The sequence below is a fragment of the Perissodus microlepis genome, chromosome 17 (assembly GCF_051167445.1).
Source record: "Perissodus microlepis isolate ML-2025 ecotype Zambia chromosome 17, ASM5116744v1, whole genome shotgun sequence".
Lineage (NCBI taxonomy): Eukaryota > Metazoa > Chordata > Actinopteri > Cichliformes > Cichlidae > Perissodus > Perissodus microlepis.
Window position 1 is genome coordinate 10,187,861 of NC_140477.1, and position 26,204 is coordinate 10,214,064.

Consider the following 26,204-nt stretch of genomic DNA (forward strand, 5'->3'; position numbering starts at 1 on the left):
CAGAGGTTGAGGTTGTTCAGCACCATCTACTTGCAATTGGTTGCTGAAACCAAAATAAATAAATAAATAAAGAAGCAACCACAGATTTTCTTTAAAGTCACAAGAAGGTTTCCATCCTATTATTACTCCAGTGTGACTGAGACATTATGATCCCTTTTGAAGTCTAAAGTTGGGGGTGCGATGTGGTGATTTTTATTTGTTATGGTAGTTGTTTCTAATTCTTGGTAACATGCAAGCAATATAACTCTAGAATTGAACTCAAAATCTGATCACTGACTGCTTGGGTGGGCTGGCAGCACAAATAACCACACAGGAAATTGGGTTGTTTGTAACACTGTTCCATTAAAGATGCCCTAAAAAGAATGAACACCAGGAAAGTTTAATGACTCAAAGCAACCACACCTGTTATCAAGAATAGTTTTGAGCTACATTTTAAGGTAAGAGAGTAATGATATTTTCGAGGAGAAAATAAGCTATTTTCCAAAGTTTTACATATATATATATATATATATACATATACAGTTAATTAAAGGTGGTTCAGAGGAAATAGTGTTCAGAAACAATATAATTCCTGATGTTATTATTATCGCCATAATTATAATAACAGATCAAATGAAAACTATACCTGTACTTAGTTATATTCCAAATCTATCCAACGCAAATCTGACCACAGACACACAAACATCCGCATACAGTGTAAACTGCTCACTCACACAACGTAATTATAATTGCATATAAATACTAGAAGTGATCTCTTTCAGTTCTGCACAGTCCCACTCCTTCCAAAATCCGTTGAGCTGCACAAATCTGCGAACAAAAATAAGCTGAAGTGCAGAGCAGGCGTGACTCAGGCACATTTTTTATGCGTGCAGTCTGCTTTGTGTCCAACAGTTCATTCTGTTGTATGAAATGAGAAACACTTTAAAGACCAAAGATGGAGGTGGGAGAAATGGTGGTGAGGAAAATGTTTGCATATGTGCGTGTGTGGGGGTCTTCAGATGTCGTGTGTGGGTGAAGATAGAATTGCACAGACTGTACACTGAGAGAACAGCCAGTTCTAGGCTACAGTTTATGTAAATGTTACAAAAATAAACTTCAGATATGATTTTCCCTGCGTGAACATACAGTCTTTAAGAAAACCCTGCACGCTTTACGTGTTATCTTGCCAGTCAGACTATTTTATCTGTATGTTGAGGAAATGCCTGCCTTGATATTCAAGAAGAATTTACACAGATGTTGCTGTGAAGGCAAGGGGATCATCAGCTGCCGGCCAGCTAACTGTCACAAGTGTCAAATCTTTTATCTTAATTGGTTTGTTGATTCTACTGATATTGAGAGTCAGTGCAAGCAGTCAACACCCACAATCCAATTTATGTAATACAGAAACTATTTTGTCCGAGAACTCGTGTGGGGTTTAGTCACTGCAGTGTTTAAAGCTGAACGCTAGCAGGCTGATTTTAGATTAAAACTACACCAAAGGTCATGGAAATACATTCAACAGCAGATAAAGTGACTCACTCTGCACCAAATAGGTGAGATAATGATTGCATTGGGTGTGTCACCTGTGGCCTCTATTTCCTGATGTGCATCTTGAGCCACAGAAGCTTTTTCTGTCAGTGTTTTCAATATTTGTGTGATAGCAGCACACTCTGTCTTTACGGTGAGAAGAAATAGTCAAAATAGCACACAGGCTTTGCAGCGTCCCGACATTTTTAGGGTTGGGGTTGTAACTGCGGCTGTCAGTTTGACTTCTAGAAAGAGTTTCCTACGATGTTCTTGTGATTGTAAAGGTTTTAGTGTAACTCGAAAATGATAAGCAAGCTTTAGGAAATAACTTTATATGTCAAGGCTTATCTAAACCACAGACGAACCACACTGACAACCACAGATAACAAGTCAGCCTAGGAGTCACTGACTGCACCATTAATTTGCAAAGCGCAACCAGGTCAATTTTCAAAGCCCTTCTTGGAAATTTTGCAGCACACAGCAGGAAGTGGTCATTGTTTGCCAAGCTTTATTAAATGAAAGACAGTCAGACTTTTTCACAATATCAGATGACAGCAAAAGTAAATGTGTTTATATCAACTTTAATATATGTTTAACAATGCCAGTCGTGCATATTAAAAAGTCAAAATGCATGCTCCACAACTAAACAGTTAAACAGATAATACATAAAGCCAAATATTTGTGTTAGTATAATAACATAGGAACACTCAGATCATTAGTATCATGCTAGTGCTGTAGCAGGACCTACCAGTGTAAGATAAAGAGCTATTTCATGACAGTTTAAGTGTATATATTTTTGATAATGGCATAAAAAAACATGTGTGTTTACTCAACAGCGGTCACCTTTGTATTCTCTATTACCGCAAACATTCCCTTAGTATATAATCAAGGTCTGTTTCTGTTGGCTTCATGTCACTTTTGGCCAAAACACCAATGATTTCTTTTCTTTGTCCATCCAGTAATTATGTATATGTTTAGAAAAGTTAATTTTTGTTTTTAGATAACAAATTTTATACCAGAACCAGTCATTTAATTAGCCTACAAGCTGAAATATATAATAGTGTCTTCAATCTTGCACGTCTTAAGCTGTCAGTTGCTTTCCGGTTATCTTCAGCTGCCCTTGAATAAAGTATTTAACCTCGTAACTACACCTTGGGACGCTACTGAAGTGGAACACCTAAACCAGCTTGTGATCTGGGTAAATAAGGTCAGGTCTGACTCTTGCCCTGTGGTACTGAAGGCAGGTTAAAGATATTTTTTTCCAGTTATAATATCGCAGATAACACAGATTGAAACAAGGACAGGCAGGTGAATTTGAGTAGGTTTACTAAAGCTGAAAAAAACTTTAAATTGAAATCATGAAAAAACATATCATTTTGTTTCTCACATTGACAGCATATTTTCTAGTTTTAAGATAAATCTCTTTTTTGGTGCACGAGGAATGATGTTGTTGTTCCTGTGTTTACCTGTAATCATGTAGCTGTGTAAGCAGAGGCTGCAGGTCTGCACTGGGTGATGTGGGCTCATAAGTGGAGTCGTTAATGTCATTAAGTAACATTAAGTTCCCACTTCTGTTTTCTTTGGTCTGTGGGCAGCTTTTCTCCTGTCCTATCTGTTTATGCAGGGTAAATAGTGCCCTAGTTAGTCTGCTGTCCGTGTGCGTGTTTGAGTATTTCAGTAAAAGTGTGTGTTCACCTGTGCTTTAAAGAACTTTTCCTATGTGTGCTGTGTGTGTTTGTTTGTTTGTTGGCTCAGATAGACTAGAGGAGATGGAGCTTGACACAAGCAAACACTGCCTCTATACAGATGGACTTCAGAGTTAGACTTCACTATTAATATAAACAGGGTTATGTTGTATTGTAAAATGTGATTTGCATCCATAGTATTTGTCTTTTCATTCTTTAAGACTATTTGTACACATGTAGTTTCAGAAGAGTGTTGCATTAGTAGATTGTGTTGAGGATTTTATCCATGTTAGACCTTGTTAAGATGTTGCCTCTCTGAACTTTTATAAAATCACAAAATAGTTACTCCAAACTAAAATTGTTAAAACAGTTATTTCAGTTTGCAGAGCAGGCATCATTGGAAACACATGACAATAATTAGGTCAGGATAAACCACTGCAGAGGTGGGTTGCAAAGTGGCTTGCAGGGACAAGCTAAAGTCAGTTAAGTAGCACAAATTCAGCCTTTCTTCAGTCCTCCTCAGGCTTTTTAGATTTTTATTCACCCTCCACTTGCCAAGGTTAGGGAAAGGAAACCATGATGGGGAAGTTGTCACTGTTGTTACAGTTGTTACGGAAGGTAGTTTCTCAGCAAGAAACTATTTATAAAGTGCATGAGAGAGAGGAAATGAAAAATGAAGACCAGGGAAGTGTGAGTTACCTGTTCCAAAGCTTTCAGGTTTCACACATATAAGGAGCAGTGCAAAACTTTTTTTCTCTTGAAGCAATAAACTAAATGTATTTCATATCCTGTGTAGCTTCGGAAAGATTCTTACGGTGTGCTTTGTGGTCTTTCGACCCAACAGCTTCCTTAGTTAAAATAAAGTGTTGAAAGTGTTTTGTAAAAGTGTGAAATGACAGGCATAAAACATAAAAGGCAGAGGGTGTGAAAGAGTGAGGGGGGGGGGGAGCAGATTCACATATAAAGAGTGGAAGAGTTAAAAGCATTGAGTGAGTCCAATCACACTCTAAACAGAACAATATTAATCATAGAAAATAACAAAAAATAAAGCCATTGCTTATGTGGACGCTAAGGATGACGGAGTTTTCTGAAACACAACATTCATCCTGTACTTTCTGGTGTCAAAATACACATTTAGATACACAGATATCCAAATGCACGTCCAAACTAAGCAGGTTTCTGGTTTTTGTGGACGTGCGTTATGACACTGGGTTAAAGGAATGTCCCTAAACCAACACTCACTAACTACAAGAAGTTGTGTCATTCATTCACTACAGGCACGGCCACACACGGGTGATCAAAAGCACATTCTGTGGAGACTCGAAACTGATATTGGTGGCCGTGTTAAAAACTGTGTTTGTGGCTCAATACAGAGTGTAAACCTGACTTGTTTATGTAATGTTATCTGATTAGTGAACTTTGTCACTGTGGCTCTGTGTTGGGGTTTTATGCTCCAGACAACCATTAAAAAACAATCTGGCCTTGACCGGTTGACTTTGCTGTTATAAACCTGCTTCTTATTACAGGGGGAGGGGAGGGTGAGAACAAAAGATCTTACCTGCATGTGAGTGTGATGCACTGTCAGTAGGAGTTGAATGCCTGCAAACAGACTGCAGTTTGCTGGATGTGAAACACTGAGCTCTGTGGTTAATGCATTGATCTGTACATTAGATATGAGTGATGCTAATGGGCCAAGGCAGTGCTGATCATGCCACATAGAAGCCAGTGTAGCTGCTGAGTAGCCTTGTCTGTCCAGTGGGGGTAAAAGCACAAATGTCCTGTAATGTTTAGCAGGCTGCTGTTGTATTAGTTTGGCTGTGAATTATTTCACTATGAATTAAACATGACGGGACTTCATAAAAATGTTTGCAACCAGCTGACAAAGCTGATTCTAATGTGCCATAAAAAGTTGCATTAAGTTCAGGTTTCTCTTTCTTTATCAGTTGTCTGCACAAGGTGCATCTAAATGAGATCCTCTGACTTTCCTTTGTTGCCACCAACAGGTTATCGTTTTTCTTACAATAAAAAGCTATGAATATGTTTGCAAATTAACGAATTTGCAAGGCTTTTATTCATTTATTGGTTTATTTTACTTGTGGATCAACCTTCCATCTCATCTTTGCACCCCGTGCAAACGTTTCAGTGTCTGACAATCGAAGGAGTGGAATCTTTAAAAGATCAAGCCTCGGCCCTTTTCACCAGTGGCAGTACACGTGCATGCCATGTAGGCCTACCTGTAGGTGTTTTGTGTGTGTAGTTCACACTCCGGGCACACACACACGCTAAATCACAAACATTTTCCATATTCTACCGACCCTTGCACACACAAAGCATTTACGCACACACACCAGCCTCCTCCTCCTCCTCTCTCTCTCTCTCTTTCTCTCTCTCTGTTTCTCACTTCCTCCCTCTCTTTCTCTGTCGGAGAGTGACTTAAACCGCACTGACAGCTCACAGCTCACGCTGGCTGCTGTCTGATCCTCATATCGGATCTTTTTAGGATCGCGTGCGCCACCTTTACGCGCTCCTGTCTGGGCTGACAGGTTGGAAGGGTGCGCTGTTATTTCCCATCTATGGAAATCCAGTCCTCACAGAAAAGCTGGAGTTACCGTTAGCTTTGCTACGCCATTTAAACTCAAGGAGCACTTGCTTTAATGGAGCGAGGAAGACGTCTGCAAAAGTGAGTATTACCTACTCTGACCCAAGTTAAGAAGAGGTGTTATCCACTAGCTGCTCGTGGTTTGTAACGAGAGAAGAACAAATGCAATATATAGCAAGCTTGTCTCAGATATTGAACTGAGCCCAATATATGTAACCCATATAATATGATATGGTATAAAATTATGGGTTCTCCTTTAAATGCTTTCCTACCAGGAGCTATCTTTACGCGCCATGGTACCTATTTCTGCGTATTGCATATTTTAGACCCGTATTGCATACAAGCTGCCCACGGGATGACAGGACAGCCTGTCTTGATGAGTGCTTGTCAGAGCAGGATACTTCTTAAGCAAATATACACCCGTGGTTTCCTTTTTTATATACATCAGGACCTCCAGTTTGTGGTTTGGTTTTCTACCAGAGTGGCTAGTGCAGCAGACAAACCTGCTGCAAGACCCAGACATTTATTTCAGCACTTGTCTGGTGCAAGGGTTGTAATTTCCCTGCCGTGCTGCCATTCTGCAGAAAGAAATGTGCGCCCGTGTGTGCTTGTATATGCGTGTGCATGTGTGTATTTTCCAGTTGAAGCAGATTAAGGGTGTTAATTTTCAGCACCAGGGCCCCAGATATCTACTTAGTCCAAACTGTCTGTTGGTGAGTGAGAGTAAAGGAGGAGGCTTTACACAGAGAGACGTCAGGCTTTAAATAAGTGGGAGAGGGCTGGTTTTGTTTCATGCAGTGCTCATGAAATACTGACCAGATGCTGAATGAGAAATGCTCTGTAGCCCTCATAACCACAGTCCATGAAACCACAGTCCCTGTGCCCCAAGCAAGCCATTATACCACTCCGTATTGTGGTGCAAGAAAGAGGCAGAAGCAGACAGGAGTGCTTGCAGACCAAGATTTAAGCCTCGGTTCATGTGTATCATTCAGTTCGGATACATTTTCAAGAGCACGGCCAAGTGTAAGTTACCAGAGCCTCTGTGAGCCATAGACAGCCATCAAAGGAAGTTGTGACTGTTCTACTCACTGGATTTTAACCATACATTAACATTAGCAGCTCTGACACTGAAAGTGGTGACTTTTCGGCCTCCTAAGTGTTTGACCTTGATTTCTTACTGAGCGTGTGCTTCATGTAAAAATGAGTCAAAAATAAAACAATGAAAATATGATAGCTATGAAAGTCCTGCTAGTTCATATAACTGCAGCTGTCAGGCAATAAAAGATCATGGTGTAAATTGCATAGCGGCAAATACAGTTTCCAGGAACTGAAGGACGAACCACTGGAGAGTTATTGCACCTGTGTTTTAATTTAAATAGGTCATGATTACCCTGATCATGACCTGTTTCACCTAATCACCACCTGCACTACACATGAAACTAGCCAAACCTATATACTTTATTTATTTTTCTTTGAAGCTCCATAGTGTTTTATAAAAAGATGCATAAATGTCTGTGAATAACTTTGCATTTTTATTTTTCTGTTGTTTTTTTTTTCAAAGCATGCAGTAAAAATAAAGTTGCTTTGCTCAAAACTTAAAACCATTGAAACAGTTTCAGGATAGGTGAGGATAAAGCCGACTAAAGTTGACTTGTCTGATGTATCAAGTGTGACATTCTATCTATGTGTGTGTGTGTGTGTGTGTGTGTGTGTGTGTGTGTGTGTGTGTGTGTGTGTGTGAGAGAGAGAGAGAGAGAGAGAGAAGGGGGGGGAGAGAGAGAAAGCAAGGGCATTTGAGTTTGCGGAAGGATCAAATGTCTGTCTCAACCACTTTACTGTAATTTGATTAGAATAGTGTGTCTGCTTCGCTAGTCGGGCGGGTATCAGTGAGTTTATCTGTCTGAGACCTGTTTTATAGTAACAGGAAAAAGAAAGTACACCCTTTCTCAGATCTACGTTTTTTACATTTTGAGATATTATTACAAAAAAACACCTGGTACTTACCAAGTTCTAAGATTATTTAAGTGCAACAAATGACATGTTACACTGTGTCATTCTTTACTTAACAAAATAAAGGCAAAATGCAGAAGCTGTGTGTGGAAAAACAAAGCACACACCATCATTAAAAACCATGTAGAATCACCTTTAGGAGCGATAATTTGATGTAATCGTTTTCTGTATGACTCTGTTAGTCTTCTGGCGTTGTGGAGGAATTTTGGCCCACTCCTCTTCACAGCGTTGCTTCAGTTCATTGAGGTTTTGTGAGCATCCGTTTATGCACAACTTCTTAAGGTTCCACCACAGCATTTCAGTTAGGTTGACTAGGCCATTGCAGTGCCTTGTCTATTTTCTTTTTTAGCCATTCGCTTGTAGATTTGCTGCTGTGCTTGGATCATTGTCCCGTTGCATGACCCAATTTCACCCAAGCTTTGGCTGCGTGACAGACGGCCTCACATTTGACTCGAGAATACTTTGGCAGGAGTTCACGGTTGACTCAGTGACTACAAAATGCCCAGGTGCTGTGGCTGCACAACAAACCCAAACCATCACCCTTCCACCGCCGTGCTTGACATTTGGTATGAGGTGTTTTCACTGATACATGTGGTGCTTTTCACTGTGGGCAGACTTCTCCACTATAATCTTCTCGGTGCAAAGGGCATTGTTCCAGATCCAGAAGTGTTGTGCTGCCATTTTCAGAGAAAATACTTTCTCCCTTTAATCCTTCCGAACAAGCCACACTTGTTAAGTCTTTTTTATTTATTTTTTTTAACTTGCACTGTCATGAACTTTAACATTTAACATGCTACATGAGGCCTTTAGAGTCTCACTGCATGTAGCTCTTGGGTTTTTTGCGGCTTCTCTAAGCATTTCACAGTCTGACATTGGGGGAAATTTGCTGGGACGTCCACTCCAGGGAACGACTATCTGGCAGCTATCTCGACTGTTTTCGACTTGTGAATAATCTTTCTTACTGCAGAATTTTGGACTTTGGAAAATTATGTTACAACCCTTCCCAGATTGTTACTACTGTTACACATGTGGCCACACCTGCTGATGATCAGTTGATCAAGTGCATTTAATTATGAGCACCTTTGAGACTACTTACCCTATTAATTCCTGTTTATTAGGAAAAGTACAAAATATCGTACCTATTTCATATCACTGTCCTGAGCTGAAGTATGTGGGTGTCACAGTCTCTTTGTCTTGTATACGCCACACAGATTCCACTCTGCGATTCTGTAACAAAAAACTCTGTAACAAGTTTAAATATTTCAGGGAGTGAAATGAAAACAACTGTTAGTGTTTTCCTCTGTGTTCTCTTGTTGTGACCTGTCAATATGTGCTCTGTGATAAAGATGTGTTTACTGAGGTTTCATTAAATTAAAACTGAATGCAGTTTTTTTTTTAAATTTTTACAGAAGTTAAGTGGCTTAAAAGTCGCTGATATTAGCTGACAAAATATATATTTGTTACCTAATAATCCTGCTTGTTTCCTTTTTTCAGATGTTGATTCTTCAGTGGCAGTTTCAGGGTGGTTGCTAGCCATCTGTCGAGACTAACATGGAACGAGAGGGCTCATTTAGAAGGTAAGCATACACACACACACACACACACACACACACACACACACACACACACACACACACACACACACACACACACACAGAGACACACACTTCACCAGCAAGTCCTATTCACTACACAGAGTTCCATTTTTTCCATCCTTTGAGACACACAAATGTCGATCAAAGTGAAAAACACACACACACACAGACACACATTCCTGAGTGACCTCATTCATGCTTTCACTCATTCAAACATCCCCATTGTTTAGTAATCAGAGGGCAGCTATTTGTCTTTAAACTCGTCCTGTTGATTTAGTGCCAAAAAAAAAAGTTTTTTACTTCCAAGTTATGTCAGCATCCTTTCGTTTATAAAGTAAATACCTTTTTCCATTAGAACAATAGACACCATGTGTAGTTAAGTTGTTATTGTGAGCCTCACCATTGTGTTTTATCTTCTGCATCATCCATTTTTCAGGAGGAAGCTTTTGGCTCAAGCGTGTATAGATTCAATTTCGCTCTTTCAGAGGTGCAGCTCTGAACTTAAACTTAAAAAGTCGTCCTGACTTTGACATGAACTCTGCACAGGGATGTGTGCTGTCTTTTTGCATGTGTGACTGAGCCCAGGGCTCCAGTTTCTTGCTCTGACCCATTTATGCAGAGCTGAACTAAGATTCAGGTTGACAGATGGACCAACAGCAACTATACCTTCCATCTCCTTTTCCTTATTTATTTATACTCGGCTCAGATTTTCCATTCCTTTTTTTCTCGTGAGCTTTCGCACTTCCTTAAAATTCTTTTCATATCAGTGTGTCCGCTGATTACCGATCATTCAGTATGGAGAATACCAAAAATACTGAAGGTTCAATATTAAATAAATAGAGTCATTAGTCTGTATTTACAGCTTGACTACAGCTTCTCCCACACTCTGGGAGGCGAGTGGAAGGTAAAGTGAAATCTGTGTCACCTTTAAATCCTTCCTCTGCCTCTTGGCACCATTCGAACCTCAAAGGGTTCCTTTGTTCGCCTGACACAAAAGCTCACAGGGTCACATGCTGACCAACTGGCACAGACTGGCAAAGGGAGAAAAAGAAGGAGAGCGGTAAAGTGGGAGAGAGGAGTGGATAGAGAAGAGCACAAAGGGTGACGGTGGGAGAGAAGGAAAGTGAAAAGGATATGAGAAGAGACAGAGACAGGCCTTGTTTCATCTCACAGTCATGGAGTGGGGATATGTGGTACCTTTTCAGTTGCTAGAGTAAGTACAATACCTGCAAGTATATTTGAGGTTTTTCATATTTGCTAAACAGTGACTGCCATTTAAAGGTGTTTTTTAAATTTTCGATTCACCTGTAAATTCAGAAGTGACTGAGTAAATGTTTGATAGACATTACCCAAAAATGGACATGTGCACTTTGTTTGTTTGTTGGGTTAATTTACTAAAATTTCAGTATAATTAAAATCCAAATATTAACACTTTAATTTGCAGAAAAAGACTCACTCTTACTATCTCTAAAGCGCCTTTTCCTCTTCATCTACCTCTTTGTACACTCCTCCCACCCTTCTTTTATCTTTGTAATGTCTGTGGTTTCAATCTCTGCTTCTTCTTTTTTTTTACTGTCGACGTGCTTTGTTTGCTTTTTCTGCACCTGATCCGGCATGTGTTATATACCTTTATCCACACCCTGTTTCTTACTCTCTTCTTGAGCTTCTTACTCCCAGGTCTTTCCCCACTCTGTTCTCCCTGTTTATTTTTATCTTTCTGTTTGACTGGCACCCATCTCTTTGCTCAGTGTTTGAAAAGCAGTATCGTTCCCAAGCTAGTGTAAACATTAACAGATGGCTAATAAAAAGCAATCACCTGTTATTAAATGCTAATTTTGAAAGCTATCAAAATCTGGAAAATGACTGAAGTGTATTTGCACAGCAGCTGATACTTTCATATTTTTCCCCCTTTGTAAAGCAAAGTAACATTTTACAGTATAACAGCTTTTAATTTGCATATGCCAAAATGAAGATCATACATGTGTTTGTATTTGTAATATATAACATAGCTGCTACATTTCCAGTCCAGTCCTTGTACCTGGCTATTTTCAGAGGATTGTTTTTATTAAGCTTCTTAACAAAGTATGATCTATAAAGTATTCAAGCATAAAAAAAGTAGTCTAACTTAAAGGATGAACCAGTGCTGGGTCTATATATATAACAGGTGTATTAGCAAAGAACCAATTTTAAATGACATCTTTAGGCACTTTTTTACTAACAGCTTGTCACACACGCACATAATTCGGTTCAATTTCTTTACTTGAATCTACAAAAAAGGCCAAATATGACACAGTTTGACAGGCATAAAATAATATTCCATAGAATTCCCAAACACCTGGTAGCTGAAAACATATCTTGGCACAGTGTACAGTGTCTCCTGACTGAGGAAATGGGACAAATGGATGATGAAAGACAAAGTGGCAGGCCTAAAACGTATCTACAGCCGATGAACTGTACTTGAAAGTAATGCCCTTAAAAAATATGGAAAGAAAAAAAAAAAGACATGACACAGGAGCAGAGAAGTGCATCTGACCTTTCAGTTGATCTGTCTGCAATTCACTGAAACCTCATCCAAAATCTTCTCATGTAAAGGTTGGCTGTAAAGAAGCCATTCTTCTGGAAGGCAAAGGGAAAAAAGCTGAGGAATGCCAAATTGCACAAGAACTGGACTGAAAATCAGTTTGACATTTTTGGTGGAGGTGGTTAGGAGCGAGGTACAACAGTGAGTGTCTACATCCAGCTGCAAAACACGATGGAAGCTCTGTCGTGATTTGGGGGTGCATTTCAGCCAGCGGTGTTGGAGATGATGTCAAAGCCGATGGAATTATGAACGAAGAAAAGTACCATCGGATTTTGATCCAACATGTAATACCACCTGGAAAATTGGCAACAGTTCTTTGGCACAATGGTGATTGCAAACACACTGCAAATGCAGTAAAAGCAAACCTGGACAGGAAAACACACAAGGGAACATTTTTGGTCATGGACTGTCCTCCCCAGAACCCGGACCTCAACATTATTGAAGCAATCTGGGATCATCCCGACAGAGAATAGAGAAAAAGGCAGCCAGAGAAAAGCTTTGAATATCCTTGAGGAAATCTGGAGAACTTTTTCTTGTACAGAGATTACAAGAAATCTTTCACACCAAATATTGACTTCCAGGCTTGTTAGAACTGTACAAACTTATATACCATATAAATGGTTGCACATTCAAGTGCAATAAATTGTTGCATCTATTTCCCATTTTTCCAGCAATATTTAAGGAAATGAAATTAATTCATTTAGATGACCTTTACAAATAAGGCTTTTCATATCATCTTTTCCAGTACACGTAAGAAATGAAAGTTGGTGCTTACAAGCATTTTCTCTTTCTTCCTATTGGCTTTCAAGGAGCCTCCATAACAAACTGAGGTTGGGGACCGGCTCGTCCTCCAGTCTGACTGACCTCTCCCACGCAAAGACCCCAACAGGAGGTGGGGAGAAGGGAGGAACAGAGGAGAGCAGCAGAGACAAAGGGACCCAGCAAAGGAGGGCCGGGGCTAACGCCACCTGGAACAGGTTAGCCCTGTCTATTATAAACAATGTCAGTTTATATTTTAGTGAATACTATATTTTGTTAATGGATAAGCCGTCACACATTTTTACATGAACAAGTGCTTGTGCGTGTGTTTCCTTTACTAGTGGGAAGCTCTGTCAGTGCTGTTGTCCATGCTATGAATAGGACAGTCTCCTTTCACATACACATGAAAATACATGTACGCACATGGACATCAGCTCTTTCTGCCTGCCTTCTTCCCTCAGGGTCCATCACTACCACACTTTATTTCCATCCATCCCTTCCTCACTCCCTCCTCCTTTTTTCCCGTTCTGCCTCGCAGGTTTCTTTCTTCTTTGGATTTCTTTCTTCTCACTCTTTTGTATGGTTGTTTCTAACGGTGTTTCTGCTTTATTTAACACTAAACAGCACAGAGTAGAAAGCAAGAGCTGTCAGTTTGCTGGGTGGCTGTAAGGCTATGTGAGCAAATTAAACTGGACGCAAACCTTCAGTCAAAAAAGTTCATGCCCGTCTCACTGTAGTATGTTTTACCTTTCCGATGGCCTTCCTTTGGTAAAGAAACCTTTTCAAAGTTTATTTTTAACCAGTTCTTTTGAGGTGGCTTCAAGAGCTCACCGATTGTTCAAACGGCACAATTAAAATAAAATAAATGCATGTATGTGTGTCACTCTTTCTAAATGCATTTCGCCTCTCCGTGTGTTTATTTCTAGCATCCACAATGCAGTAATCTCAGTTTTTCAGAGGAAGGATCTGGGAGAAAATGAACTCTACAATCTGAATGAAGGTGTCAGGTTAGCTGTCTAGTTTTATGTCTCTTGCTGGCCTTTACACCAGCACCCTGAACTTTTAGCTGGTTTGTATTTTAGAATATTTGATTAAATTATCACTGCTAAAGCTTTGATTTCCCATCTTACCTTACTGCACCAGAATATTTCTTACCTGAAACATATATAAACATGCTTACAAGTTAACACAGGCATGTTATACTGTTCATAAATTGGATTTACCTTAAAATTGCTTTAAAGAAGAGACACTGTAACCTTGAAATTAGATGGAAATGCAGCATCTGTCATTTTAGTGTATTTAATCACACAGTGTTTGTTCTTTGAGCTGCTGATGTTCAATCATGATACTGAGCCAGTGTTAGCCTTTGCTAACTGTGGAAAGTTTTATTGAAATTTCCAGATGTTATGTATGCAGTGTGAGCAGCATCTTTTCTCATTTCCTGAGTCTGATGCTCTGTAAACACAGCATTCTGCAAACTCATTACATCTGGTTCATTTCCAAGGAGGTATCGCTGATGATGTGTGACTGTAAGCATATCGCTTCATCTCCAGTATCCACTCATGTGCTGTTATTATAACCATTGCAGGCAACTGCTGAAGACTGAGCTGGGCTCCTTCTTTACTGAGTACCTTCAGAACCAGCTGCTCACCAAAGGAATGGTCATTCTGAGGGACAAGATTCGCTTCTATGAAGGTAAACACAACCTATTGAGAAAATAGACAGAAAGTGGAACGCATATACAGAGTGAGAAATTTGAACCTTTATTTCTATGATGGTATATCATGTTTTGAATAAAGAAATGGCTGCCAGAGACTGATGTTTAAACAGTTTGATTACAAGCTTAAAATGTAGACATAAAAGGGTAAAAATAACATCAGGGTTGTCCCTTTAACCTTATAAAATATTTCTTTAAAGCTGTGAGATGTCAGAGCAAATTAACGTGGATAAAATCTCTAAATATGCAAGTTTGTACGTTTTTAGTTTGGATAAGAATGGCACAAACACAGGTTTTCAGGGAAATTGAAAAAAAGCACCCAATAAAAGAGCTACAGCCTCTGTAGGCTTCATATTAAATGTTAAAGTTCATCACATTATGACTTGTTTGGAAGGAAAAAGTCCCTTGGTATCACAGCTTAGGTTTGCAAAGTTGTATCTGAACAAACCACATGACTTCTGGAACAGTGGAGATGTTTGGAGATAATGCACTTCGCCATGTTTGGAGAAAACCAAACACAGCATATCAGCACAAGCACATCATACTAACTGTGAAGCACGGTGGTGGAGGGGTGATGATTTGGGCTTGTTTTGCAGCCACAGGACCAGGACCAGGAGTTGACCATTAACTGTGAGGTCATCTGTTCAACAGACAGCTAAAGCTTAGACAAAAGTGATCCAGAGTACAGCAACAAATCTGCAACAGAAAAGAATCAAATTGTTGTAATGATCCACTCAGAGCCCTTTTTTTTTTAACATTTTATTTATTTTTAACAGCAGAGCGTCCTGCAAAAACTTTTTTTTTTCATATGACTGTACATGTCTAAAGCTCTGATATATCAGAGCCAATTACCAGGGAGAAACTCAACAAAAGAGCAAGTTCAGAAATATTAAGTTAAAAATTGCAAAAATGTGTATTAGCTGGACGTTTAACACCACCTCTATCTGCTTCTCAAGTAAATTGTGTGTCCTTCATTTTAATGGGGAAAAAACAACCTTTCGTGTCATCTAGGTTACTTATTTGCAGAGAATTATTTTCACCACGGTAAAAAAATTCTACAAAATTCTTTGCTGAGTCTTTAGTTTCAACTCCTTTGTTCATAGCCGACAAAGCCTTCTGGCTTTGATGAGGTGTTCACACTACCAGTAGATTTTCTCAGGGGAAGTCCGAGATTAGTGTTTTATCTTAACATGACACAAGTCTAGTCTCTAATGGTTTCAAACAGGGCCAAATAATAACTTACTAAAGAAATTTCTAGATGCAGAGGTAACTGCATTAGTTAAATATTACTTTGACTGGTAAGATCGTGGCATTTTTTCTGCACAAGGACACACAGAAACACACACTGATGCACGCACACAGGTAGAGTGAGAGAAAGGTATTTTGTACTGTGGTAAATGTGTGACCTTTATTTGAAGCACTGCTGAATTGATATAACGCACACACTGATGGTGACAGATTTGTGTGACAGAACCGTCATCACAAAACCAGACAGGAAGCGATCCTTTACGTCAATTAGTAAGAAGGTTTGCATGTGTGTGTGTGCGTGGTGTGTGTGTGTGTGTGTGTGTGTGTGCATATGCAGAAAAATGTCCCACCAGAAATAAAAGAACAAAGCTGTAAAGTTGCTATCTGGATTATCAGATCTGTTTTTTATAGGTCAATAAGTATTTTTGCAATGACACATTTTTTTGATCTTCTGCCTCTGAACTCTGCCCTTGTGTCAAACAATGAAGCCGTGATTATAGTTCAAACCTTGAGCTTGAATTCAAGGACTCCAACAACAGTATTACATTAACTATTTGGAAACTACAGCCACTTTTATGCATAGTCCTTTAAGCATGTTTTCCACAATCCCAATATCTAGTTTACTACATCAATCTTGATACTTTTATAACTGATCTGCCTGGTTGTATTGCAGGTCAGAAGTTGTTGGATTCTCTGGCTGACACGTGGGACTTCTTCTTCTGTGACGTTCTGTCCATGCTGCAGGCCATCTTCTATCCTGTACAGGTACACATTCTTGCAAAAAAATACTCCAATTAAAGGCCTTCATCACATTGAAACGTGTATATATCATCAGGGAAAGGAGCCATCAGTCCGTCAGCTGGCTCTTCTTCACTTCAGGAACACCATCACCCTCAACCTTAAACTGGACGAGGCGCTCTCTCGGCCCCGAGCCCGAGTTCCTCCCTCCATCATACAGATGCTACTAATACTACAGGTGAGCACACACTTTTGTGGTCTGCCTCTCCCATCCTCTTCGTCTAATAATCTCTCGTGCTATCTCTTATATCAGTGTGCACCATTTAACACTGATATCCATGACTTGATGACTGTGACATGAGTGAACAGGGTAAATGGCAACAGATGGAGAAAGAGGAGCAGAGGGTAGAAAAAAGTTGTTGCTAAGGGATCCCACAGGAAGTAATCTCAGTGTGAACACAGAGCATGGTTGTCTTCCCATGACCATTCAGGACCCTCTGCACCCTGTTTGTCTGTGTGAATTATGAGGATTTATGCTATCATTAAAGGCCGTGACAACTTCACAAGAGCTTTATTAGACCTCTGTGTCCCTTAGTTCAGTTGATGTCAATTGTAGTGGTTGCTTGTCCATTTCTTCACATTTTTTAAAAGTTTTTCCAATAATTTATAATAATCTGCTTATATATTTTCGTTCAGTTTGTTACATTTTATATTTGATGCCTTACAGTAACTTCTCATAGAGTTTGCACAGACCTAAACAGCACAGACACCACTTGGCACCAGGTGAGGCAGGGGTCCTGGGTCACTGTGGTGACTATAGCAGTGGTACACCCAGAAAGTCCATTCTGTTCATCTGAATGTTTTACTTTACTGAAACTGACTGACTGATGACTGAGCATGGATGAAGATATAACAGTGGCAATGTCAGTTAGAGAGATCAGATCTGCTTATGGGGCCACATGAAAACAACAAAAGCCTCTAAATAATAATGTAGGGGAGTTTTCCTTCTGGAAGTGGAAAAAATAATTTAAAAAAGAGGTAGAGGAGAAAAATAAGAGCATGGAAAGCAGAGCAGGTAATAGCAATTAAAAATACAATGATGCATAACTAAATGATGCTAGTGTTGTCTTAAATGTAAGGGAGAGACACGTGAATAATGTGACTTCCACTAGCGTCACGTTATTTCTTTTTGTATAGTTTGATGTTTAATATTAGTTAACTTAGCAGGCAGAGTGGTGTAGTGTGTGCAGCTGAGTTTAATGTGGGAACATGTCTTGTTAGCGTAGCTGGCAGGATGAAAGCACATAGAAGCTAGTTGTTACAATATTGGCACTTTATAACCAGTCAGTTTGGTCTTGTCCATTGTTACCCAAATGCAATGGTTTCTTCCATTTCTAGAGTAATAATAGTAATTGACATTTTATAGGACTGCTGTTGTTGTTGGTGTCACACTGTTTGGACAGGCCGTGTGAACCCCTAACAGACTCCAACATTAGCCACTAATAGTCTCTTTCATGTGGTCTTGCAGCACGGTGATGGGGACTCTGCGTAGTGCTCCACTTTTTTTTTTTCCTATCTCAGTGTAAATGTAACTTATTTTACAGCCATAAGTGACCATATTTAAACTAGAGGTTGGAACGGTAAGTTATCAGCTAAGGCAATGTCACGGTCCGCGGGGCAGACTGAGTGGAATGAGTGAGGTGGATCCAGGTACAGACACAGATGAGGAGCCAAACTGAGCTTAACGAAAAGTGAGCCTTTATTTTGGGGCTGACACTCACAGACAAGAAGCAAGACAAAATCAGGGAAAATCTAAACTTAAACTGGGAAACAATAACTAAGACTTTCACTATGACTTTGAGAATGAAAACCATGACAGGATGTGGGGTAGGTAGCACAGACGACGCAACAATGAACAAAGGGAGACGGAGGACTTAAATACACACATGAGGTGATCAGGAGAAATGGAGACACATGAGGACACAGCTAACTCGAATGAAACATAATGACAACACAGGGGAGCGTAACACCGGACACACTAACATGAGACACGGACCTTCAAGGTAAAACAGGAAACATGACAGGCACAGACTAGACACTGAACTAAACCTAAGAACAAAACTCTTAACTAGAATAACACTGAAACTTAGGATTATAATGTTCAAAACAGGACAAATAAAGACTTAGAAAATAAACCATAAAATAGAAAAAACACCAAAATACAAGAAACTGAAAATACTGGGTCAAAACGACCCAGAACCATGACAGACAAGCGTGCTTGGTTACACCCTTATCGACTACTTAGTGCTAACAGGCTGATAAATTACATGAATTTGACTAACTATAACTGCAACTTAAACTTCTTTTGATTTTAAGTGATAGTGAATCTTAATAGACAGGGGTGCACATAAGTGGTCTGCAGGTGCGCATGCGCTTTCAAAATAAAAGACGCGCACCAGATAAGAAGAAGAAGTTGCAACGCACGTTTGCGTACATAAGATTTTCTGGAGGAGGACAGACATTTGTTTAGAACTCTTAAAGATGTCGAAGAAGCAAGCTCATTTAAGCAATTACTTTGGTGTTCCTCCACCTCCAAAGAAATGTCAGAAGGAGTCCGAACCGCAAAAGAAGCGCATATTCTCGGAAAAGTGGTTTCAGGAGGTGAGCTGGCTTCAAACAAATGATGAACACACAGATATGCATAATATGCCGTGAAAATCCCACTCTAGCAGATAAAAACAGTGCCTTTTATATTATATAAAAGGCACTGTTTTTGTCTACTTTCCCGAGAATATGCGCTTCTTTTGCGGTTCGGACTCTTTCTGACATTTCTTTGGAGGTGGAGGAACACCAAAGTAATTGCTTAAAGGAGCTTGCTTCTTCGACATCTTTAAGAGTTCTAAACAAATGTCTGTCCTCCTCCTGAAAATCTTATGTACGCAAACGCGCATTGCAACTTCTTATCTGGTGCGCGTCTTTTATTTTCAAAGCGCATGCGCACCTGCGGACCACTTATGTGCACCCCTGTTAATAGACCACACATTTAAACCAGCCACACTTTAAACTTTAACAACATCTAAATTATTTTTTTAAGTCATACATCATAGAGTTGATATGAGAAGAGGATTTGCTAAAGCATTTAATTGTACCAAACTTTAAATGTACTTTTTAATGCCGCTATGTCGTGCTAACAAGCTAACATACTAGTCTGGGGATTGACTCACTTTTGGAGCGTTGCAGTGCTTCTCAAGTAGGCCCAGAAAATATGGGTGTGTCTTGTAACTGAGGTAGCCATGTGAGCTTTCCTCTTCTGTCACCTATTGGTTTTTATTTTACTTTGTCTCTTCTTCATAACTTAACAATGTTTCATCAGCCTATAAAAAATAGTTAAAAGGAAATCAGCTAAAAACAGTCCCCTTGATTACACACGTAGATAAAAGTGTCAAAGAGTGACTAATTCTCAGAAGGATACAGAGGAGACCAGATGAATACCATGAAAAATGTAGGTGTTGCTTAAGTAACAACAGCTGTGGTACTTTCTCTGAATTTCAACATGGTTGGAATATGTTAAAATCAAGTAAAATAGAATAAAATAAGACTAGTGTGTGGGCCATTTTTAGATATTTTACCCATCTACCAAATCTTTTAACTTAAAAGCACTTGGTACAAAGATTCCTGAGAGGTACTAGTCACGGATAAGCTGTGGTCCTGGTAGTGCATGACAGTGGGTTTACTCAGTGTTGTAGAGAATACAGAATGGGGTTGTTTCTGTTTGGTTTAGCTTGGACATTATTATGATGACTAATTGACCTAAATCTGGTCCTTCCAGATTCAGACTGAGAGGGCAAGACGAGACGAAAATAGAAAGCACAATTTATTTATTCCCTTCTTTTATTCATTGTGCACAGATATACTGCAGAGTTATTTTAGTTTGCACAGAGCGAATATCAACAGAGAGCAAAGCGGGAGAAAAAGATGACAGGCAGACAAAAAGAAGGAAGGAAGTAGGGCAGCTAAGAAAAAGGCTGTTTGTAAGAGAGGTAAAATTTGGCACTGAAACAATGCAGTTTTTGCTAATTCCTCAATTCATCTGTTTGTAATTTCCCTTTCATTCTGTTAAGTCTCTGTGACGCCAGTTCACTGAAGTCTGTGCTATTTATGTGGTTTGTTTCTGTGCTGTGGTTTTCGTGCATGGGCTTAACAATTTAGAATATTGAAACTTCACTGATCTAGCCCTTGTCATTTCGAGATATTGCAGTGAGGTCTGGAGCCACATGTGTCTCATGTGTTTCATGAACAATGTTGTGGAAGTAAATTTGAACTACATCCAACTGTAGAGCAGCAGTTTGGCTTTAACTGAACAGAAACACAAAATCTGAAACTTTCAAACAGCAGAAGCACTTTTGTGTTAAAGATGATTTATATCTGTGGATCAAATGACTGTGTGGTGTAAAAGATCCACTGTGCAGTTCCTCTCCGCTCGAACTTTCTTTTAGCTCATTGTTTTCACTACCATCAAGATCATCATAATACAGATTTTCAACTTTTTGTTCAGCTGCAAAAGGCGGATCTACTAAATATTGATTTCATTTCTTTTTCTGTGGTGCCCAAATGTATACACCTTCCTGATTTTGTTTGAACAATTATTGCACACTTTCTGTAAATCCATTAAACTTCATTTCACTTCTCAAATATCACTGTGTGTGTCTCCTATATGATATATTTAACTGACATTTTTTATTGTAAGAACCAACGATTCATTTATGATTCATTAATGTTGAATTGTCTCGCAACTGCTCTATTCCCATGTTGTTGCAGTATATTAATGGCTAACATTGTACTGTGGATGGATTATCTCAGTTGTTCTCCTGACTGAAGTTTACAGTCCGTTTACAGCATGCTGCGTTGCGATTGCATTTATCCCTAACCATCGGGAACTCTCCCATTAACTTTTATCGAGTGGAAAATAGTTAGTATTCATCCTACAGCTTCACTGTTTATATTATGCTAACATAGCCATGTTGCTAGCAATCATATCCTTAATATACCAGCTAGCCCAACTACAGTAACCCTACAAAAGTCACTGCTTGTTTAGTTTTTTTTTGTCTTTGTTTATGTTGGAAGTGATAGCAGAGCTGTACGTTTTAATTTTTTCAGAAATCTGTCAGTCAGAACATGCTATATCATGTTTAGGTGGAAACTAGCGAGCTAACTTCCTCCTAACTTCTAACTCCGTTAAATTTAATAAATCCTGTTTTGATGGATACCTGGGTGTTTAAACAATGATCAGTGTTTAAACAATTATTGCACACTTTCTGTAAATCCAATAAACTTCATTTCACTTCTCAAATATCACTGTGTGTGTCTCCTATATGATATATTTAACTGACATTTTTTTATTGTAACAACCAACGATTTATACAGAAAAATAATGACTATTAACAAGGTTGCCCAAACCTTTGCATCCCACTGTATATGTTTATACAAGGCTAACATTCACACCAAATTGATTCTGCTATATTTAATGTTTTCTTTTCGGCCTAGCCTCTAAAGACATACATGTTTTAAACTGAAAAAAGGTTTATCAGAGATCTTTCACAGTAACTGGCAGAGTGTTTGATAAAATCACAGAAAGCCAAATAGAGAACTTTCTCTTTCCCCAGTTCTTTTCTTTTTTCGCTGCTTCTAAAGTTTCCATTAGTGCCAGCCAACACACTGCAATTACCAGCTAAGACAAACTTGTGTTTTTTTATGTGTATGTTTGTGTTCCTTTGATCCAGGGTGTCCATGAGTCTAAAGGAGTAACAGATGATTACCTGCGCCTTGAAGCTCTCATCCAGAAGGTGGTCTCTCCTTACCTCGGCACTCATGGCTTATATTCCAGGGATGAATCCTCCAGTATGCACTGTTCTTCCTGTCTGTTGGGTAAGTGTGTGCTTGTGTGTACTTGAAAAACTCACAAATTCCATTTTAATTCAGGCTTTCTGTGTTTTTTGCAGAATGTGTGCAATTCTAAACTAATAAGGTTTCTCTTTCTGCTTCTCTCTTTTGTCCTCGTTAGAAAAACGGCTACAGTACTCCTGGTCCTCCAAACTAAGCAGTTCTCCTGTTGTCAAAAACCCAGTGGTCCGCTCTAAGAGCTACAATGTTCCCATGCTAACCCCTGTAGTAGAGTATGACATAGATTCCTCCTCAGGGAGCAGCACAGGCATCAGGCGGCATTCGGTATGTGAGATGACGTCTTGCGTGGAGGAAAGCATCCCTAAGACAAAGTCCACCACAAGTGCCCCTGACAACAACAGTAACACCAGCACTTCGAGCCTCGCCAATCACTCCTCAGCTTCCACCACCTCTGCTTCACTTTCAGGTAGGACTATATGGCTAGAGTTAATGAATCCCTTTAAAAAGACAGTGGAGCTCAAAAGTAAATATACGTGTTTTTCCTCAGCTGTGCAGCGCTATTCATCTGTCTAAATTATAGATGAGTACATATGAAAAAAGCTCCACAACCCAACCAAAGTTTGGGATTTTTTTTTCATGATTTCCTGAAAGATCTCTTGACTTGGATAAGTGGAAGATGCATGGATGGATCAGTGGTTCCTTGACAGAGACTGACAGTTTTTTTATATGTATTTTTGACAGATTAAAAATAAGTGTTAGTGTTTTCCAATGCATTAATACAAGTGATATTTACCTTTAAATGAGGTTAAAAAATTAATTAATTAATTAATACATACATTTCGATTCTTACTAAACTAGGAGTAACACTTCTTCTGCACAAAAAATATTACAAAACTGAATGGATTTTGGTTTTGAAGTGGAGCAACATTTTAATTTATCGGGATAACCAGATTAGCCAGAATCCAAGATGTAAGTGAGAGATAAGTTTTCAAGAATGCAGGCAGAGTGGAGATTTCAGGCCATAATGCACAGACCCGCATTTGGAGAAAACCTGTGAAATGCTGTGCCAGGACCTTAAGAGAGCTGTGCATAAGTGAATCTCAACAAACCTCAAAGAACTGAAGTAGCACATGTGCATTTTGGTTTAGTTCTGTTAAATAAATGTGTTGCTGTTCAGTTGAGGTTGTGTCTGAGGTCCTGGTAGGAACCTGATATATTTTTTTTATTATGTCCTGGTATTTAAAACCTTAGAATTGACAGGGGATGTACTTTATTTTCACAATGACTGTCGATCACTGGAAGTACTGAATACATTTAGATTATGAATTTTGAAATGAGCATGGTGATGTTGAAAAACAGAAGTGACAAAAAATAGAGAATTAGGAATAGCTTATATTACCAAGAAAAAAGGAAACGGAGACAAATCTTCCTTATTTCTTCTTCGTTGTCGTCTTCTTTTAACTAGTCTCGATTTAGTAGTCATCAAAGGGTAATCTGCCTCCATCTCACCCTGTCCCTGGCATCTTCCTCTGTCACACCAACCTTCTGCATGTTCTCCTTTTGCTACATCCATGAACTTTCTATGTGGTCTTTCTTTTTTCCTCCTGCCTACCAGTTCCTCTTCAACGTCCTTTGTTCAATATATCCTCTGTTCCTCCTCTGTACATGTCCAAAGCATCTTCTGCCTCTCTCTGCCATTCTCTTCTTCACCTCTCTTATACACTGTCTATGACTTTGGATGGGTGACTCTAGCTATTTAAACTCATCTAACTTCACTATCACTACTTTTTTCAGCTTTATTGTTACACCCGTCTCCCTCTCATTCTCACACATGTATTCTGTTTTGCTTCCACTGACTTTGATTCCTCTTCTCTCCAGAGCATGCCTCCACCTCTCCAGGCTCTCTTCCACCTGCTCCCTACTCTCACTACAAATCACAGTGTCCTCTGTAAACGTCATGATGTATGGAGACTCCTGCCTAACCTCATCTGTCAGCCTGTCTACCACCATTGCAAACAAGAAGTGGCTGAGAGCCAATCACTGATGTAATCCCAGCTCCACCTTGAACCCATCAGTCATTCCTACTGCACACCTCACCACTGTCTTGCTCTCCTCATGCATGTCTAGCACCAGCCTCAGATTCTTCCATTTGTTAGAATTTTACAGAAATATAAAGACATGGAGTGAGATTTGATTGCCGTATTCTTGAAAAAGAAGCATGCATGCTGTGGAGGTTTTTCACATTAAGGTCAAACTATATTATGTTACGAAATCTCTCTGAACTGTGAGACAGACTGTGGTTTGAGATGTTTAGTGAGGTTAAAAGTAACAGGCAACATGCTCTGCAGAGGAAGCAGTGTAAATCCTGAAATCACTGGAGTTATCTGGTGATGTTTCTACCATCCCATGATGCATCTGCTATACAGTGAAATCTAGACAGAAATGCTTAATATTGGCACAGCATTATTATTGGAATCTTTGATCCAAATATCTTTTTGCTAACAAGCTACAGTACAGAAACGTAGAGGAAAATCAGTTTCACCTCCAAAAGTTTTGCTTTACTTTGTGCAGACGGTGCAACCTCCAGCCAGAAACTCCGAACCATAGGTGCTGGAAGCCAAGCAGCTCCCCACCCTACCCAGCGTCAGCAACACTCCCCTAGCATCTTCCCCGAGCCTTCCCCAGACGAGGACACACATTGCACTGGCTCGCTGGAGTTCGACTCTTCCTCCTCCTCCAAAGTTCTGGCTCAGGACACCAGCTCTGGTCCCAGTCCTTCTTCCAGTCCGGAGATGATGATGGACCACATGATGGAAGATTCTTTGGACTCGGAGATGGAGCATGATGGGATCTTCCTGAACTTCTCAAAACAATCTTCAGGAGGGTCAGCGGACACCAGAGACAGCAGCAAGGAGAGTGTGGCATGACACACAGACCAATGTGTGTGCGTGTGTGGATGTGTGCAAACTTCACCTGTGTGATGCAGGTCTGAGCCACGACTGACATTCCTCAAACTGCTGTTTTCTAGAGACTCTAGATCTTCAGGGAATCTTTAAAACTGGATTATTTTTCTATGTCTTGTGCTTTTTCACTAAAATCAAGTCTAATTTTATGATGCCTTTTGTAATATTTCATTGTAGTTAGTTAGAAACATCAACATTGGCCCCTGTGGGGAGATTTATATTATTCATTCACATTCAAACTAAACAATCACAAAATAAAACTATAAATGAAAACATGGAAAACACATAAAACACAGCAAAAGGCCAGAAGCATGAAAAACGTGGAGATACTTTTGGATACTTTTTGAAAAGCTTGGACAGTCAAACTCAAACTTCTAACATTTCATATGTTTTGGAAAACTACCATGTTTGACAAGCAATGCAAATCATATTTTATTAAATTACTATTAAAATACTCATTTGATTTAAACATTATTTTTTTTTGTCTCTGTTTCAAATTAAGACTTAAACTGGTGGGAACTCTTTCCAAAAGAGGCTTAAGCTACAGTCAAGTAAACCACTTATTTCTAGTACATCTAAATGCTGTGCTTTTGGGCTGTTCTACATCGGTGACAGTTTTTCTATGCAGCTGCTGTTTATGCTGCAGTGGCCCAGCAAGGCAACTTCAGAAAAGCGCTGCGAAAGAGCATAAAACACAGTGGAAATAGATTAAAAACACATACAAACACGCAGAACGGAAGTTGAGGAAAACGAAATGGAAGTAGAAACAACCTTACAAAAACACAACGGAAGTGTTTTGGGGGGAGATATGAGTGACGGAACAGCAGCAGAATCCAAAAACGTGTGAAGGATTGTTCTGAGACACATTTTAAGGATGTGGAGGATTCGTTGGTGTTGTGAGC

At 39.4% G+C, this 26,204-nt stretch overlaps 1 protein-coding gene across 3 annotated transcripts; it reads left to right on the forward strand.

Annotated features, from left to right (window-relative positions):
* The first annotated feature begins 5,591 nt into the window (after window positions 1-5,591).
* LOC146369226 (proline-rich protein 5-like) lies at window positions 5,592-25,771 on the forward strand. 3 transcript variants are annotated; one of them, XM_084909473.1, is made up of 10 exons: window positions 5,592-5,871; window positions 9,295-9,377; window positions 12,786-12,953; window positions 13,662-13,742; window positions 14,324-14,430; window positions 16,374-16,465; window positions 16,536-16,676; window positions 22,219-22,363; window positions 22,500-22,805; window positions 24,911-25,771. In XM_084909473.1, exons 2-10 carry the CDS (start codon window positions 9,352-9,354, stop codon window positions 25,264-25,266), a joined length of 1,422 nt encoding a protein of 473 aa, XP_084765599.1. In that variant the 5' UTR covers window positions 5,592-5,871; window positions 9,295-9,351; the 3' UTR covers window positions 25,267-25,771. The 3 variants fall into 3 exon arrangements, with proteins under 3 accessions (XP_084765599.1, XP_084765600.1, XP_084765598.1); XM_084909472.1 differs by lacking the exons at window positions 5,592-5,871; window positions 9,295-9,377 and adding an exon at window positions 10,323-10,608; XM_084909474.1 differs by lacking the exons at window positions 5,592-5,871; window positions 9,295-9,377; window positions 13,662-13,742 and adding an exon at window positions 10,319-10,608.
* The last annotated feature ends 433 nt before the right edge of the window (window positions 25,772-26,204 follow it).